This window comes from Varanus komodoensis, unplaced genomic scaffold (genome assembly GCF_004798865.1).
Source record: "Varanus komodoensis strain SLA01 unplaced genomic scaffold, ASM479886v1 scaffold8, whole genome shotgun sequence".
Taxonomy (NCBI): Eukaryota; Metazoa; Chordata; class Lepidosauria; order Squamata; family Varanidae; genus Varanus; species Varanus komodoensis.
In genome coordinates this window covers 3,918,133-3,936,339 of record NW_025336481.1, presented here as the reverse complement: position 1 = coordinate 3,936,339, position 18,207 = coordinate 3,918,133, and the positions used below count along the sequence as shown (strand labels likewise).

General features: G+C 47.0%; 1 protein-coding gene across 1 annotated transcript in view; it reads right to left on the bottom strand.

Moving 5' to 3' along the window:
- PRPF6 (pre-mRNA processing factor 6) overlaps window positions 1-18,170 on the bottom strand; it is a 31,572-nt gene extending 13,402 nt beyond the window's left edge. Inside the window, exons 1-13 of the mRNA XM_044455353.1 lie at window positions 18,034-18,170; window positions 16,144-16,312; window positions 15,680-15,798; window positions 15,447-15,525; window positions 14,542-14,718; window positions 13,755-13,910; window positions 13,316-13,410; window positions 12,185-12,341; window positions 10,774-10,936; window positions 3,174-3,292; window positions 2,321-2,539; window positions 1,670-1,792; window positions 764-885 (exon numbers count right to left, since the gene is read on the bottom strand). Of these exons, the coding sequence (XP_044311288.1) occupies window positions 764-885; window positions 1,670-1,792; window positions 2,321-2,539; window positions 3,174-3,292; window positions 10,774-10,936; window positions 12,185-12,341; window positions 13,316-13,410; window positions 13,755-13,910; window positions 14,542-14,718; window positions 15,447-15,525; window positions 15,680-15,798; window positions 16,144-16,312; window positions 18,034-18,104 (1,769 nt within the window). The 5' untranslated portion in view covers window positions 18,105-18,170. The remainder of the gene's footprint in view (window positions 1-763; window positions 886-1,669; window positions 1,793-2,320; window positions 2,540-3,173; window positions 3,293-10,773; window positions 10,937-12,184; window positions 12,342-13,315; window positions 13,411-13,754; window positions 13,911-14,541; window positions 14,719-15,446; window positions 15,526-15,679; window positions 15,799-16,143; window positions 16,313-18,033) is intronic.
- Between the last annotated feature and the right edge of the window lie 37 nt (window positions 18,171-18,207).

The following is an 18,207-nucleotide window of genomic DNA, read 5'->3' as shown; positions in this document are numbered from 1 at the left end:
AAAGCATTGGTCAGTCCCCTACTCTACTACAGGCAGCATGCAACTTCACCGGTCTGCTTACGGTACTCGTGCTTCGCCAGAGTAAGCAACTTTGGGAAGCATGCTAGCTTAAGCTCCTGGTATCCTACTGCAGGCCGTAGATGCTAGGGCTCAGTAGCGTAAGTGGACTGGCAGCACAGGATTCTACCCTATGAACTGCAGTGAGCTGCTTAAACAGATCCCAAATCCCACAACTCTTATTGATGACTATCATTCTTATTTTCATAAAAACAGGATAAGTGCACACTGTTTAAAATGGTGCGACAAGGCATCCCTCAATCCTACAGAAAAGTGATTTTATGTACAGGTAGCCCCGCTCCACCAATCTGACTACTGCTACCAGTCATGGTGGACTTCTCTGGGCTAGGTGAGCCAAGAGGCAGATTCAGCTGACAACAGCACCTGTTGCAGGTGGGGCAATACAAACAACTCAGAGCCAGGCCATTGCGCAAAATGCACTAGATACACCTCCCACACAAGCTTTGGGTTATGACAAAACACAACCAATCTGGTACACTCCAGGGAATCACTGACTGTGGTGGCTGGAGATTGAGGAGCTGCAAACCAACACACCTGGAACGTACTAGAGGCTGAAGAAGGTGGACTGGAAGATGCCCCCCTCAAGCTGCACAGAGGAAACTAACCCCCCCTCCCCAGTTATGTTAGGAAACACCACAAGCTGATGCAAGCAGAATTTTTGGCAACACCACACAAGCCGTTGTACCTGGTTCCATGATTCTTTTCAAAATAGGCTGCCCGCAACCAGACACTTTTCTTGCTGGGGAAAACTTGCAAGGCATAAGCATAGATGGCCCGGGCACACTCCAGAGCATTGTGTGCAACACACTGTGGGAAACAATACACAATATTGTTGCAGTTATGTGCTGTCTAGTCATCTCCAACTTATGCTGATCTTATGAATGAGCGCCTTCCAACCTGTCCGGCTCAGCCCTTGCAAGTGCAAGGCTGCAGCTCTTTCCTTTCCAGAGTCATTCCATCTCCCCTTTTTCTTGTGCCTTCAAGTTTCCCTAGCATGAATGCCTTATTTGTGTGACGAAGAGCTAAAAAGGCAACACTGGTGCATCAACCCTGTCAAAACTTGGTGTGCATTCTCAAGAGCAGCTTCTGCATGTGGCTGTTTTGCCTTAATTGAAGCACACAACTGGGATGATTCCGGAGAAGTAAAAGGCTCAGAACACAGACATGTTGAGCCACAGTTCTAATTCAGATCAATAATTCAGAGTGTGGAACCAGGGCTGATCATGATTACTATCCAGCCTAGAATGTTAAGCAGTATTTTCCCTAAAATTGGGTGCGAAGGCCACAGAAGGCTGCAAAGGTGAGAAGGGCAAATGCAGGAAAGCCAGTCTCTGGCAGTTCTGTGGGGCATCTTGTAAACACGTAAGTTATTCTGGCATTTCAAAATTGGCTTGGGATGAGACACACACAGGTAGCACCAAGACCTTAATGTCAGCTCAGACTGGCAAGGCGGAGGAACTCAAAAACAGCAGACCCTGATCCCATGCAGAGAACGCCACCACCTCGGCCTTAGCCACACTGACCCACCAGCCCCCAACATTATATACACTAATTCCATGCTTAGCAGCCTTTCCACTCTGGATCTGCTTACACTATCAGCATCTTCCATCCAAGTGTGCTTCCGGTCCTCCTCCTCGATCCCAATCCCGATCACGGCTCTCATGATAGCCTGGCATGTGGCCACGCTCCCAGCTTTGTCACACTCCTCTGCATCCTAGAAAAAAACGATTGTAACAATCCATGTTGGGAATGGGAATAATTCAGGACCAGGGAAGCTGCTGCTACACTCATCTGCACACGTGCCGCACCATCTGGAATCATGTATTTCATCACGACGAGGGTGAGGGTCTTTACTACTATGTGGAAGAGCAGCTAAGAAGCCTGTGCACACACCACAACAGGGCTGCCACGCTGCACCCAGGGCCACTTCTGCACAGTGCCTGCAGGCTTGTTGCTTCGTGCAAACGCTTAAATACCCCAGCATTTCTGGCATCTCCCCTGTCCTTTCCTACCCTCTCCATCTCTGGACAATTCCAGAAATAATTGTTCTAGTCTGTGGTCACTTAAAGGCCAACACGTTAGTTGTATCATGAACTTTCTTGGGCAGAGCATGAAATGCCCAGGGACCCATACGAGGTCATCAGCATCTGTGCAAACTGTAGCATCAACCTTGGGCACCAATAAGGTCAAGACCAAAGTCCTTCTTAGGCAAAGTTTGCAAGCAGAAAATCTGAGCAAGCACCTGGATCCATTGCTCCCGGTTTATTTCCACACCATTTGCCCGTAATGAGGTGATGGCGCGGTCAATGATCTTCTCCACCATCTGAGTGTTCCCATTGGCCTCTTCAAGCTTGGCAGCTGTGATCCAGATGTGCCTGTCCGTTGGAATGTTCTCGCGGGCCTTGTTTAAGACTTTACGGGCATTCTCATAGGTTTCCAGCCTTGCCAGGGCAAGCCACAGCTGCAATGGAAGAGCAGAGAAAGAGTCAACAGTAAAGCAGGACAGCATGAATGTACCCATGCTTTCAAACAAAAGAGAAAGATAGTAATTCAACCCCTTTCTCTACCTCCAGAAAAGTCTTACACCACAAAACTGCCCTGAGGCTGTCTCTCTCTCTCACTCGCTCAAGGACAGATAGGGAGAAAAGAATCTGTCAAGCACTCAACTATCCAACATCTCCAGGTCCCGCTTCAAACCATGAACAGAGTTAATTATGTATAACATTGGTGCTGAAGTCTGCAGGGCCAAGAGCACCAGAAGTTTGCATGAAAAAAGGAAAGCACTGGGGGCAAGGAGTATTAAGGCTGTTCTAGCCCAAGGACTGTTTACAATTCAACTCTTTTTTAAGTTCAGATATATGTAAGCGGTGAATCTGTTTGCAAATGGACAGCATGGTTGGAACACATTCTGAAAACAAACTCTCTTGCTTCCCCGTGACTCAAATTCACTGCCAATTGCCTTTAACATCTCAAAACAAGACCCAAGTAAGCAGTGTATAACTCATCCAGGAACATTTTGCTCAGGCCTTAGCCTTCTTACAGGGACCCCACAGGCAGGCTGCAACAATCTGAGTGGAAGAGATTTGCCCACTCACCTCCACACTGGTGGGGCAGCATTCCACCGCTCGGCTGAGCATTATCCTGGCATCCTCAGGCTCCTCCAACTCCACAGCTGCCTTCCACAAGCGGACAGAGTTTGGAACATGCTCCAGAGCTAGGGACAAAAAGGAAAACAGGGGGGATGGCACGTTAGAAGGGGGACTTACCAAGGACGGAGAAAGGCCCTAGATATGGTCACTAAAGCAAGCTGTAAACCCACTGCAGGATAAAAAAGGAAGGATGTAGGTGAGCTCATGGTAACTAAAAGCAAATTTGTTAGTGGCTCACTAGATTCTAGACGTTGGGGTGTTGGGGGTGCAGTTAAAAAGATGCCAGCCTTGTACAATCCAAAGAAATGGGCTTGGTCCCAGAGGGAAGAATAGCCAGCCCTGAGTGTCAGGCAATATGACCTGCAATTGGGCCTCCATGGATTCTGTAGCTTGTCATTTCTAAAACTCTTCTCCCGCAGTCTTACTATAAGAACTCAGCCTTACAAGAGTGCCAACTGGTGCAAGAGGAAGCTTGAACGGCAGCCGAGTTTCGTCTTTTTGGAAGGGGACTCAACTGCCCAACTATGCCTGTGTGTAATCTGAGGTTTTGTGCAGAAGGCTCAACCTAATCAAATTAGCCTGCAGAGGATTCCTCCATACCATCTGAAGATTTGGACTGCAGGCTGATAATATCTTCCTCTCCAATTTAAAAACATTCTGCTTCACTTTAACATCCTGCCTGAGGAAGAGTTCTGTGGAATTCAAAAAAGCTCAAAAAGCATTTTGAATCTTGGCTGGTTTTAATAAAGGTATTATTTCTCTCTTCCTGTTAGAACATTTCTCTAATGGACCAACACAACTAACTGTTTTGCTTGAAAATTCTTGTGGGCAGTTTAAAGGACACTTTTCCAAAAAGCAATCAATCTAGTGCTCCCAAAAACAGATTGTCTTGGGAAAGATTTCTTAAAAAGTTAGAGCTTAATGAAGTGAAAGCTGCTGAGACCAAGCATTTCCTTCTTTGGTAACCCAATGCAGCTTTTCCATTTAATAAAGGAGATTCTGAGTGCCACTTTGTCCAGACACAGAAACCACATTCTCAAAAAGACCTGCAGAACTGCCTGTCCAAAAAGCTAACGGAACAACATGAAGCCCCCCTCCCCCACTTTATTGTGCCTGGGCAGCCTTAAGAACCTTGGGCACTGTTTTATGGACCAGAAGAATATCTGACCAAACAAAGGCCTACCACTACCTTTTCAGAGACCATGGGAAATGACCAGGAATGGAATATAAAACAGAACTGCCAAAACGTTGCTTCCATTACGCAAATCTTTGGTACGCTCACACTTGGAATATTGGAACTGTGGAATGCACTGCCATGGGAAGTGGTGATGGTCACCAATCCAGATGGGTTTAAAAAGAGACTGAACAGACCCATGAAGGAGAGGTTATCCGTGACCACTAGCCTGCCTGGCCATGTGCTACCTCCTTTGCTGGAGTTGGCACACCTGCATAGACCAGCTGGTGAGGAGCTTGGGCAGGAAGAGGTCTTGTCCCCATACTGCTGGGGGATGCAGGTTTGCCACCATGTATACGGCGTGCTGGTCTGATTCTACACGGCTTTTCTTATGTTCTTACGACCAGCCTTCTCGCAGCCTCAGAGCTGATGCAAGGTAAGCAGGGATGTCGCTGCAGCTGCATGCTGCCCCCTGCTCGCTCATGCTCAGGCTCATACACAGACACCTGCGCACACACCCCTCCTCTAAAGGCGAGAGGAAGGCGAAGGGCAGTTTGGCTAATGAGGTGCCACTACACTGAGAGCACCTCAGCCACAGCAGCATGAAACCAGCAAGCTGCTTCCTGCAGGCAACCGGTATGAGAAGGGGGCAGGCAGCTTGCCTGGTTTAGCAACCAGGTGCCATTTTTCAGTTTTCCCACCCCAACAAGCGGAAGCTAAGCAGCACAGAGCGGAGAAATTTGAATTAAGGGGAACCACGTCAGACTGTATGCATTACTAAATGCTACCGAGAGAGAGAGCAGAATGAGATGTGGGGCTGCTGTTGACAGCAGCTGTTGCAACATGTAGTTCGAGTCTCACGAGACCTCAGATGTGACTTGGCAGGCAAAGGCTCAGATGCAGCGCCACTGGGAGCGAGAGAGACAGTTGCTCTTGGTGCGCATTCCCAAGGCCTGCCGATTAGGACTTGGAGGAGGAGGAGGTGGGGAGGCCTCTGAATGTGGGCCAGTTCCAGACACTGAGATGAGAGAAGCGAAGGCACTTATCTTAAGACCAGACTCTCCAAGTGCCCAGGCAGCCGCTCAGAAGGACCAAGATGTGCAGTTACTGGGGGAAGGCTTGGAACGGGGGAGTTTCCCACAGACGGACGAGGAAGGTACGGCTCCTGATCCCATGACATGATGTTGGCAGAGGAGGGCAGCACAATTAGTGTGCAGAGAGGAGGTGAGCTCATTTCCAAAAGGCCCCTCCCAAAAGGATGGGGCCCAACCCTGCTCGTAAGGAGAGTTCCTAGAAGTAAATACTAGATTGGGTTCAAGGAACCACTCCGTGCATGCTCAGAGATTCATTCTGGGTGGTTGTGCTTATGAAAAATCCTTTGCTCAATAAAGAATGTTTTACAAGGAAGGTCTGTGGCTCTGAATGCGCAAAGGGAGCAAACTGAGCTCACAACAAGTGTTAAGCATACGAACAGTGAGAAGGAAATAATTGCCTACATTCCACACTTCCTCAAAGTAAGTTCAGAGGGTAAATGCAGGGTGCTTATCCTCACATCTGCCCTGTGAAGCAAGTCAGGCTGAGACAGAGTAACTTAGCCCAAGTCATAGTCAGACAGTGAGCATAACGCCTGAAGAGGGATTTGAATCCACTTTTTTGGTTCAGATTTATCTGTGCTATTCCCTTCACCAAGCAGATCTTGCTCCCTCACATCCAAATTATTTTCATTCCCTGATGAATTATCCTGCTGTACCAACTTAATTTACAAGTCAGCGATGCAAACGAGGACCAATATCCAGAAGCTGGAGCATTTATTTATTTAACTGAATTCTGTACTGCCCATTAGTAATTTGGGGTTGCGGCTGCTGTTCACCATTATTGGGTTTCAGAGCATGGCCTTATGGAAAGAGCAGGTCTTGCCATTGCTGGCTTAAGTCCCTCCATCTCCCACAGTATCCCCTCTTTCCATCTTTGACAAACAACCCGGAAAGAGGTGGCACAAAGCAAGGAATGTGAGCAGAATGCACCCCAGAAAGTAATCAAGGTATCCATGCCAGACTCCTTTCAGCTGAAGCTGCAGCAACAAGACTCATCATTTCCTAGCAGTGCATGAGAATCACACCCCTCTCCATCCAGGCCAGCCAACATGAGCATGGTGCATCCTTCGAAGTGCATGCCAACTTCATGCACTCTGTCTTCTCCTTGCCATCTTCAGCTTTATTCTTCTCTAGCAACACCCCCCACCCAGGGAAGGTGAACAGGGATAAGCGCTGGACAAACCAGACAGAATGAGAAAATAGCAAGCCATGAGGGGCAGCATTCAAAGCCATATTACCAGTTGCCTGACCATAAGGCAAGCCTATGCTATCCTCCTTCCTTCCCTCCCTGCCTCCCTCCCTCTCCCTCTCCCTTCTCCCTCCCTCTCTCTCTGTCTTAGACATGCAGTCTTCCCACCTGCTGATATGTGGTTTCTATTTGCAGGAAGCAAGTACATTCTTTAAAAAGATGACCAAAATAAGGACTAAAGAGCTGAAAGAAATTGGCACCTTAAGACAACAAGCAGCTGCAACAGCTTTCAAGTCCATCCTTAAAATGTCAAGCTGATGCTTTATCACATCTAAAGCAGCTCATGATAAAGACAGCATTATCCTCAGACTTTGAGGCAATGGAGGATACTTCATGAAAATTTAGCACAATGACATCCTGACTACTTGGATGTTAACCCCCTCCATCACTTTTATAGATGCAGCAAGGGGTTCTCTAAGAACTTCCTAAATGCCGGCCCTGATGGTCAGAAACACTGCTCAGCAGAAAGCTGCACATTCTTGCAGGGAGAGCATTCAGTCTCTGCACAGCAAGACAAACACCTTGTGTGTGGTGGCACATGTTTTAGTCATACACAGCGTCACGCTCGGCCAACATCAAGAGAAGAAAAATATAATCACCAAAACTGTTCCATCTAAAAGCATTACCTGGCAATTATATTTCCAGGAAATACTAGCTTAAGTCAAACCATTCTAAGAATTCTAAAGAGAGGCAAGAGTAGCTACCTAGGGGCCTGGTCCAATCTTGTACAACCGCAAATAACAAATCAGGAACATGTTCTGACAGTGAGTGCTCTGTTTGTACCAGAGAAGACAGCAGGCGCTCACAAGCGCCAGCAAATTCCAGGGCTGGACTTTCACCTTAAACAAGGTCAGGAGGTAAGCTGACACCAATATTAACCACTTTCAGAGTGAACCAAGTTCCTCACAGAACCATCACTGCTGGTTAGGGAATCTGGTCAAGCGTGCAATCTGGCTCGCTTCAATGAGGATCAAGAGATAAGCAGCCACTCTTGAGGAATCATGTGCCAAGACTACCATTTAGATGATCTAACCACACGTTTCCCAACCGTAGCAGAGATGCTGATGCTAATAATGGCTTCATTTATATACTCCCCAATCGCTGATGCTCTGTATTTTTAAAAAACCCACACAACAAACCCAATAAAAACCAGGATAAAATCCCCTACAAAATGTAAAACACTTTAGAAACCATTTAAGAAGTTAAATCAGTTCAGACATAGACCTCCTAAATGCCATTAAATGCTTCAACATAGGGGGCAGTCTTAACCTAGCACCAGAAAGAAAGTTGGCCATGCTGGCCTTGGTGGACAGCTCGTTGCAGAGAAGGCCCTTGTTGCCATCAACTGGGCCTTCCCCAAAAGTGGGTTGTTGAGTGTAGCAGCTGGGTAACCTCTGGCTGGGAGAGGTGTTCCAACAAGTATTGTGGTCCCAAGCCATGTAAGGCTTGATATGTTAAAACCAACATCTTCAACTAGGCTCAGGGGCATACAGGCAGCCTATGGAATTAGGCCAAAATCAGGGTTAAAGGTTCCAAAATTCTGATCCCAGCTATTAATCTGGCTGCCACATTTCACACAAGCACCAGTCTTCAAGGGCAGTGTCATGTGAAATGCATTACAGTAATCTCACCTGAAGATGATCAGGGCACAGACTCCTGAAACCAAGCTATCCCTGTCCAAGCAGCAGTGTGACTGGGCCACCAGCTTAAGCTGCTAGAAGACACCCTGTGCCACTGAGGCCACCTGAGTCTCAAGGGACAAAGTTGGATCAAGGAGTGTCTCCAAGTGATTTTAGCGGGGGTGCAGCTGAATACCCTCCTTCCAGTCTGAAGAGCTGCACACTGGCAGAATCTCAGTCTTGAGCTTCAGTTTGTTAGGCCTCATCCAGTCCATTCTTGCAGTCTGCTTAACTGTCAGTGCCAGAAGGAACTCCTGTAATAATTTTGTCACTAAGAACAGCCACGTGAGACAAACTCACACAAGTGCAGCTTTCAGCAGCAGCCAAAATATTCAGATGCTCTACAACTCCTTAGAATTGCAGATACCTTAGGCTGAAACCCATTCTTAAAGAATGTAAAGCAACTGTAGGGTGGGGGGTTTGGGCTAGAAATCAACCTTTTTTAAATGTTCTTACGTAAATATTTATTGGACTATTTTGAACAACCATGCATAAGAGGAAAGACAGTCACCCCTTGCTTGCACCCATCACATTGACTGTTAATCAATATCCTACAATATGCTTGTACATGGAAGAGCAGAAAAGGAACTAGAAAAGACCATTAAGTGTAATGATGTTTCACAGGAGAGCAAAGCTAAGATCATCCACACTCTTGTTTTCCCTAGCGCTATGCAAGGGTGGTAAAAGCTGGAAAGTGGGGGAAAAAACCTGACAGAAGAAAATGGATGCATTCAAAACATGGTGCTGCAGGAGAGCTTTGTGAATACTCTGCACTGACAAAAAGATGAACAAGTGTATCCTAGATTGAATCAAGCCAGAACTTTGCCTAGAAGCAAAAATGACAAAAATGAAGCTAGAATGTTGTAGGCACACCGTGAGAAGGTAAGATACGCTGGAGCAGACAATCATGCTAGAAAGTCAAAGGCAGAAGAAATAAAAGATGACCAAATAGGAGATGGATGGACTCTGTAAAGGAAGCCACAGCCTTGAATTCAAAAGAGGGCAGGCTTTCAAGAACAGGACATTTTGGTTGGCACTTCTCCACAGGGTCACCATACATCAGAGACAATTAGATGGCAGAACTATAACAAAACTATAGGCTAGGTTATGGGACATTGAGAATCATATGCAAACTCAGAGTACCAGACTGACTGGGGGTTAAACAACCCACAGTTAAGCCAACAACAAACCATGTTTAACTGCTGGGTATTTTAAGCAGCCCAATGCTCCAAGCACTCACATCACACTCAACCTATAGCTCGGCTGATCATATGGTGTTAATTTAAAGCAGAACCGGGTGGTGTGGTGCAGGCAGCGTATCCACTCTTTCTTCAACCCATGGGTTCTCACTGTGTGTGAAATGGCAAACTATGACAAACGCCTCTGATGAAAATCAGCATACGACTTAATTCAAAAGTGGAGGAAGAGATCCAGTTTAGGCTTTGTATCTGTTCCCCTTCCACACACCCCTTCCAAGCGCCCACAGACATACCAATTTGCTCCCCATGGTGGTCTTGACTGGGCATTCCTCCTTTTGGCAAGCAAGAAGCTGAATGCATAGAGACAGGCCTGTCCTTCCCTTCTTAATTCCAAGATACACAGCAGCGAGGGTGGAAGGATACCCTAGGCTTCAGGGAGCGTACCTCTCAGAGGAACACCAAGGCCAACTCCATCCGTCCCTGTCACGGAAGGAGCAGGAACAGGAGCAAACACAAATTCTGGCAAATTCCCTAGGCTATTTCAAATGTATAGATCCCTCTCTGCACATCCATCAACTGTAAATTATGGAGGCTATTCAAACATCCATATAAGCTGTACAGTAGAGACACACCTAAATTCTTGTTTATTAAAATGTATTTTTCAAACACATTATACAGAGAAATGCCTGATACAAGGGATGCAATAAAAACAGCTAAATCCATTCTCCTGATGAAAAAAATACAGTGATTTAAAAGCTTTAACTCCCACCTTCACAAAAACAGTGCAGCATGAGCCTGATGCTGGAATGTCAACCAAGTAAGAGCTAATTCAGCTTCAGGATGCCACAACCAAGAAGGTTCTGCTCTCTCTGTTGCCACCCACTGAAAGGTAGTGTCAAATGGAAGTTATCTCCAGATGACCATCTCTAGGTTCAACTGACTGGTGTGAAGACAGTCCAGCAATACTTAGGTTAAGCTTTAAAGAGAAATGCCAGCACTTGAGCTGAACTTGAAAAGAAACCAGAAGCCAAAGGAATGAGACCGTCTCTGTCTCTCTCACACACAGAATCCCAACTTACAGCCTGGCTATTGTATTCAGAACTACCTGCAGCTTCTAAATAATCTTTCAAGGCAGTGGAGCTCTCTCTTACCTTTGCGAAGGACTCGCTTCTTTGCTCGAATGTCTGTCTCCAACTCTGCTGCTCTGATATAAATCCGGACAGACTGGGGAAGGTGACGAACAGCCTGGGCCACCACAGCCTTGGCAGTATCCCCAGGCTGCAAACGGGCAGCTTCCAACCAAACATCTTCGCTCTGGGGAAAGCAGAGAAACAGAAGCCAACCACTTCTCATTAAAGTGATTAGTGCATTGAGGAAGATGGAGAATAGACACAGGGGAAGCCACCACGTGTTGAATAAGGAAGAAAAGGGCAGGACACAAATGCAGGAGCAATGAGGGATGCCCAGCAGAAGCAGCAAACACAGAACAGCAGCAGGGAAATGCTTTCCAGGAGCAGAATGCCAGGCAGAGGCCCTCACAAGCAGACTGGGGAAGAAAGGACACAGCTGAGGTGCCTGCGGGTAAGACTGCTAGTCCTTCTAGGCAACGCAACAGCTTCCACTAATGTATGAGCAGACGTGTGGCCCTGATGCTCTACCCGACTATGCCCATCAGCCCTAGCCAGCATGGCCAAAGCTAGGGGATCGTGGGAGTGGTAGACTAAAGCATTGGAGCAGACCACACGCTGCCCACCCCTTTGGCTGCTTGCCCGCAACAACGTGGTACACAGAAGGACACTGCCTCTGAGCCTGATGATTCTGCTTAGCTATCCCAGCTAACAGCTGCCCATAGAACTCTCCTCCTGCACAAATCTGCCCAATTCCTTTTTAAAAGCCATTCACACCAATGGCCGTCACCCACGTCTTGTGGCAGAGAATTCTACAGATTAAGACCACACACTGCATGGAAAAGTATTTTCCTCTGTGTTTCCTGAATCAAGTGCTGATGAATCTGATGGTATGTCCTCAAGCTCTTTATTTGGAAAGAATAAATTTCCTTTTGCCACAGGATTTTTTAAATCATCCCCTTTGCCCCAGGGTCACAACTCTGCCCCATCAAACTAAGAGTCTCACATGCTTCTAGTTTTCCTTTGCTGGAAAATCATCCTAAGTAACAGAGGCAGTGAAGACACAGAAAGAACAAACAGGTAACTTTGTACTGCCACGCCTAAATGAGGGGATGAATGAACACATAAGAGATGACAAAGAGGGCCTAGAAAGCAGGATGGAAAGCCTCAGATCAAAGTATATAAAAGTAACTCTTGACATTTCCCAGAGATTATAAAATGTGGCTGTAGCTGAGCTGAGACGCCACAACAGTCCTTTGCCAGCTCCTGCTCTTGACTCTAAGAGGTCCAGGATACACATCTACTGTTCCCAGTGAAAGAGGCTAAAGTGGATGGAAGCATTGAAGAAGGGGGAGAAGGTTGTTTTGAGTCACAATGAAAACGGCACCAAAGCACTACAGATATTTACAAGGAAGCACAGAAAATAAATCCTCACCTTAGGACACATTTCTGTCCCTTTCATGATGAGATTTCGAGCTACCTGCAGTTTGCCTGTCACTTCTTCCAAGCGTGCTGAAGCAATCCAGGCTGGCGGGTGGTGGGGGTTAGTCTCTCGCACAGACTTCAGGAGTAAACGTGCTTTCTTGATGTCACTAGCAAGGGAGAACGTACACAGGCCAGCACTTAATATCCTCCAATGCCAAACCCATTGGGTAAATTACTGTTTTTATACAGCCAAGGTCAAGACAAATTGTGAGACTAGGACAGGTTCCAACAAATGTAATGATAGTGACAGGAATGGAGCAAGGAAAGAACAGAATTGGCCTAGCAAGAAAGCAGCAGAAAAGATTGATGCTCTAGGCTGTGGGAAGGGTGGGGGGGGGGGAAGAGAGGGGGGGGGGGGGAGGGAGGGAGGAAGGGAGGGAGGGAATCATGTGTGAGGCAAAAGCAATGGGCTGATGGACAACAAATCAAATGAGAGGTTGTGCAGTTTCACGTGTGTGTGCAGAAACGGTGATGACTGGGTGAGGTCATTCACTTGAAGGCAGGCAACCTGGCTCAAGGACAGAAACACAGAAACAGAGCGAGTCAGAAGGGGCCTCCTGGGCCATCTAGACTGAGCCCCGGCTCCGCTCACGACATGCCCACCATGTGGACGTCCAGCCTATCCTTCAACACCCTCACGATGGGGCCTCAGTGACCTCCCGTGGAAGCCCATTCCACACCCTCGGGGTCCGAACTGTCAGGAAATGCTTCCTGGCATCTAAAGGGAACCTTGGCTCCCGTTAGATGGATGGTGTCCACATACAAATGCTACTGCCATGGACCAGGCCAGGTCACACAACATGACACGCAACTGTGGGCTGCTTAATCCACAGTGAGACTGTGGCACACATGGCTGCCATTTTGCATATACTGCCCTTGCTCAGGGGGCGACCTATCATGCAAATGGGCTTGACTCCAGGGCCCCTTCCAGTTAAAGCTCTTCCCAGCAGAGCTTTAACTGTCTGTCTATTCCATAAGCAAAGACCTGACCCTGCACTATATTTTGTTCACATTGATGAAATTATAAACAAACAAAGTCTAATAGCCAAACCAGTGCCATGGCTGGTACCCACAGACTTACTTAATATCTCCACCATGGGTAGGAATCATGGAATTCAAGTCAGTGAGATAGCCCTTGGGATCCACCACGGTTTGGCCACTCACAGAGTCGGATACCTGGAAGTTTAACCCAACAATCAAATAAATGGATTGAAGTATGACATGGGGACCTCACAACATACATTTAAATGCAAACATTTAAAAAACTAATTGCCACCAGCAGTCTTCCCCATCTAGAAAGTTAATTCCCCCAAAATACCATCCTCCGTACTATGAAAGCAAATGCCCAGAAGCTGAAAGAACCTGCAAATTAAGAATTGAACTTCAAGTATTTCAAGAGCAGAAAGCAATTTTCTAGAAACTACATCTGGGAGTTCTTATATGGCACCTTACAATCCAGTGAGATCAGCAACTTTTAATAATGAATGGAATAAGCAGCAGCTCTTGTCCCTGTTCCTTACCTGGCTGAGCCGCATATCCATCAAGGTGTTCCTAGCTTGACCAATCTTCCTCATGTCCAGCTCACCTGTCCCAGGTGTCATCAGTCCAGGTGTCATTCCTCCAGGATAAGGAGTGTTTAAGCCTCCAGGGTAGGGAGTATTGAGACCACCAAATTGCTGCTCAAAAAAAGACATGGGGGTGGGAAAAGAAAGGGAGACCACATTAATTTCAGTCTGTTGTGCAGAAGAAAAAATGTACAAGTCCACAATCTGAATAGTCCTTTTTACACAAAATTATTACAAAAAATGTCCATCATTGTAGGAGGTTGCATGGAAAAAGGGTGGGTTTGTAGATTGCGTGTCCTCCACTGCAAGTTCACTGTCAATGAAGTGAAAGGAAACAACATAAATCAACCAGAAAGTGTTCTTCCCTCTTAAAGCTAACAGCGTTTCAGGACAGAGAAGTGTTACAAAGCTATCTAAAAAGTAAGAAGGAAAAAGGAAAAACTCCAATGTACCCACTAGGAGAGTTCTTTCTACAGGACAAATAGTGTAGAAAACTTTTCATTCAAGGGAGTATTCAACCATGCAATTCCTTTACTGAAGTCAGAAATGATAAACCAGCAAAAGAAATTATGTTGAAGGTTTGGCTGAACCTCATCAAGTGTCCCAATTATTATTTTAGATTTGTAGGACAGAGCAGAATTGAGTAAGCCCAAGATTGGTGGCAGGCACTGCTCTTTTGCGCACTAACACAGGAATGTTTGAGAATCCTCTCAGGTGGACCAGCTTCTACCAATTTTCTCACCGTTTGTCGAGGATCCACCGATGTATGATTCTCCCCTGACTGCAAATGCTTTGCAAAGAAACTGTCAGGAACAGGAGTCAGTTTCTCATAACGTGGATTCCTCTGGCGTTTATTTCTTGCATCACCAACCTCTGGAATGCTTAGCCATTCTTCTTCAGTAACTTCGGCTAGTTTTCTCTACAAAGAACAGAAATTGCAATGCTGTAGCTGAAGGCAGTATGTTGAAATCATGCTCTCCCTTGGGCTGCCATGCAACTGGATTACTGTAATAGTCTTCCTACCCTCCTTCCTACCAACAGCAGATAGGATTCCTAATAATGGTGCACCCTTCCTCACTTCAGTCCCATGGCCTTTCCTTGAGCCTCTGCCTCCTCCAGCCCCTGCTTCCCAACCAGTGTATTTCTATATCCAGGTAGAACAGAGAATGACCCTCCCTCATTTCAGCAAGTTCAGGTACATCACATTAGCACAACAGCAGCAAGACAGGCAACAAGGTGGCAGATGCAAGACAAAGAAATGTCCCGCACTCTGAAAATACAAGTCCTTTATGTTTTAACCGTATCCATTTACAGCCTTTCATCACTGAAAATGCTTTAACATAGCAATGTCGAGGCACAGGTATTTTGTCATCTCTCCCCCTTTCCTCCACAACTTCATGTATATCAGATTTCCAAATGGAGAACAGATGCTCCAACTGCCTTTCCCAAGCCCACCTGGAGTGTTCACAGCAAGGCAGCATTTGGCTGCACATCCCCTAAAGTGCCATGCTTAGCACTAGTCCATACTGACTCAATTCAAGCAATAGCTAATGCATATTCTAGAAAAACGCTTTCCCAAGTTGCCACCTCACTCCTGCCGTTCCGTGGTGCTCCCTTGAGAGCAACTGCACACAATTCTCCCCTTACTTTTAGATCTGAGAACTGTTGCTGAATTTTTGGCCGTTCCATTCGGTACTTTTCAATCTCTTCTTTCTCACGCTGTTCTCTAGGAAATAAAATCAAATGCACCCACTATTAAAGCAGCAATTCCTATTTTATAAAAGGCAAATAGCAAGATCAGGCCTACCATCCAGAACACAGGTGTGATAAAGCAAGTCATCTTAGCATGTTACTCTATGCTTAAAAACCCCAAGACCTACCTTCTCTCCTTTCTCCTTTCATCCATCCTCTTATCCAAAGCAGCATAAATTGCATCAGCTTCCTCATCATCTTTCTCATAAGGCCCACTGGAGAACAAGCTTCCAGCATATCCATTGAACTGTGAAAAAAGGCAGCATTAACTGTAAAATACCCTGCTACTCGTTTAGTGTACCCTACAGAATCCCAAAAGACCTGCCTAATAAGCCATTTAATAGCAAATTTCACAAAAATACAAACCAAAGGTGAATCCCGTGGTAGAACAAATACTTCAGGCAGAAAAAGTATCAGGTTCAATTCGAAAAAGGAAATGTAGTGACAGGGTCTGGAAAGTCCTCCGGCTAGCAAGTTGAAACACCACAGCCAATTCAAGTGAACAAGACCAAGTGCTCTGTGTATAAATTAGTGCCAAACATTCAGATCTCCGCATCACTTGAAGTAAGAAAGCCCTGTGGGCCTCACCAACCTCATCATAATTGGTGTCATTCAGATCTTCATCGTCATCATCTGCTGCCTGGTTCTTCTTCATCTGATCCCCCACAGTTCTCTTTCCTGGTGGAGCATGACGATCGTCCACAGGGTCATTTGCATCTCGAGCAGGACCAATATCTGAGCGGGTAGTAAAACCTGTCGCACTAGAGACATAGAAAAGTCACCAATTCAGTACAGGAGTTTGTTTACTTACATATATTTATAGGCCACCTATAATTGCTGAGTTCTGATACATACTGGTCATGGTTGTTCAAATTCAATAGTCCTGGTCCAGGGCCCTTGTAAATCCAGGATTCTGAAACATCACTCGCCTCTGGCAAGCAAGAATCACCCACAAGTGACCAGGCAGGAAAGCTTTTGTAAATTAGGAAAGCCAATTCTTTCCTGACATCAGCATTTCACACAGTAATAGTATATGCAGGCAAGCAGACTAATTTTCTCTCTTCTGGAGTACTATCCTTTGCAGATTTATTTCCAGGAAACAGAAATAAAAACGGGGCGAACTGAAAATGCCTTTCCAAAAACACAGTGCACAGGTACACTGAGAACAGCCTGGGCTACAAGGAATTATGAAGCACACCCATAAGAGTAAAAAGGTTGTGTCCTAAAGGTAAAGATGCTGAGAAGATTTTTCTGGCCAAGTTAAAATGTTCTCTTCCAGGCTCAGATACCAGAAAAGGAGAGCAGAAAACCAGCAAGTCTTCGTTCACTTTACTTTCTACATGCATTTTAGTGGTATTCTTGGGGACAGGGTAGCAACAAAGGAATGGAAGCAAAAGCACTTTGTACATGTTCAGATGATGGTGTCTATGCATGAGCTCCTTTACCGGAGGCACCATATCTGCATACATCATGCTGAGGAGCTCGGGCAGGAGAAGGCCTTGTGTCTATAATGCTTGAGGGATCCTGTGGGCAGCTGGTTTGCCATGTGTATGGAGTGCTGGATTGGATGAACCTTGAGCGTGATCCAGAATGGCTTCTCTTACATAAGGAAGGCCCACCTTTTTTTGTTTGGGAAAGAAGGCGCTAACTCGGCATGTGCTCTGAGGTACTCAACGGCTGATGGCAGAGCTTGCCTATATAACAAGCCAGTGGGAAAATCTCTTGCAAAATGTGAGGAAAGCAAGTTATTAAAGCTTCTCCACAAGTGGAACCAGGCTTGGGTGCCCTCCCCAGGAAAAGCAGTCCAGCTATTAGTGCACCCTGTACAAGCTCAAAATGATTGGCCTTTGGGTCCTGTCAATGGTGTGTTTTGGTGTGTTTGGCTAAGGAGGAAACAATTCTGCATATGATGATGTGATGTGCGAGAGTGATGGGCTGGGGATGCAGGAGATCCAGGTTCAAGTCCCCACTTAGCTATGATGCTCCCTGAGTGACTCTGGGCCAGTCGCAGACTCTCAGCCCTGCCTACCTCAGAGGGCTGTTGTTGTGAGAATAAAATGGAGCTAAGTGAGCCACCGTGAGTTGCTTGGGTGGAAAAGCAATGGGATACAACTGTAATAAAATATGCCCAGAGGCATTCAGCACCAGTGCAAGAGCTGGACTGCGCCTCTCCTGAAGGATTTGCTGGAAGGGGGCTAGTGGCGCTCCCCCGGGAAGGTTGTATTCGGCTGTCGGGGGGTGCGGGGGATGTCCTTCCTGGGAAAACGTTCCAGGGCTGCACGCACTCTGCACATGCTCAAAGCCATCAGCCTCTGGGTCTTGTGAAAGCGGCGCCGCAGAAGAGTGCGCCGGCGCGCAGAGGCACCCGCCGTCCGCCCCGTGCAGGCGGCCCATCCCGCCCGGGCCTGCGGGGAGCCTCCGGGGGGCGCGCCGCCGCCCGCCCGCCCACCTGCCCGCCTGCCGCCCGCCCCGCGTGGCTCACCCGCGGCCCAGCCCCGGCACGTAGCCCAGCGGCGCGGGCATGCCCAGGAAGGGCTTCTTCTTCCTGTTCATGGTGCCCGTCAGCGACGCCGTCAGGCCCGACGCGCCGCCGCCCCCGGTGCCGGCCGCGTTCGAGCCCGCCGGAGCCGCGGCGGCGGACGACGACGAGCCGGCG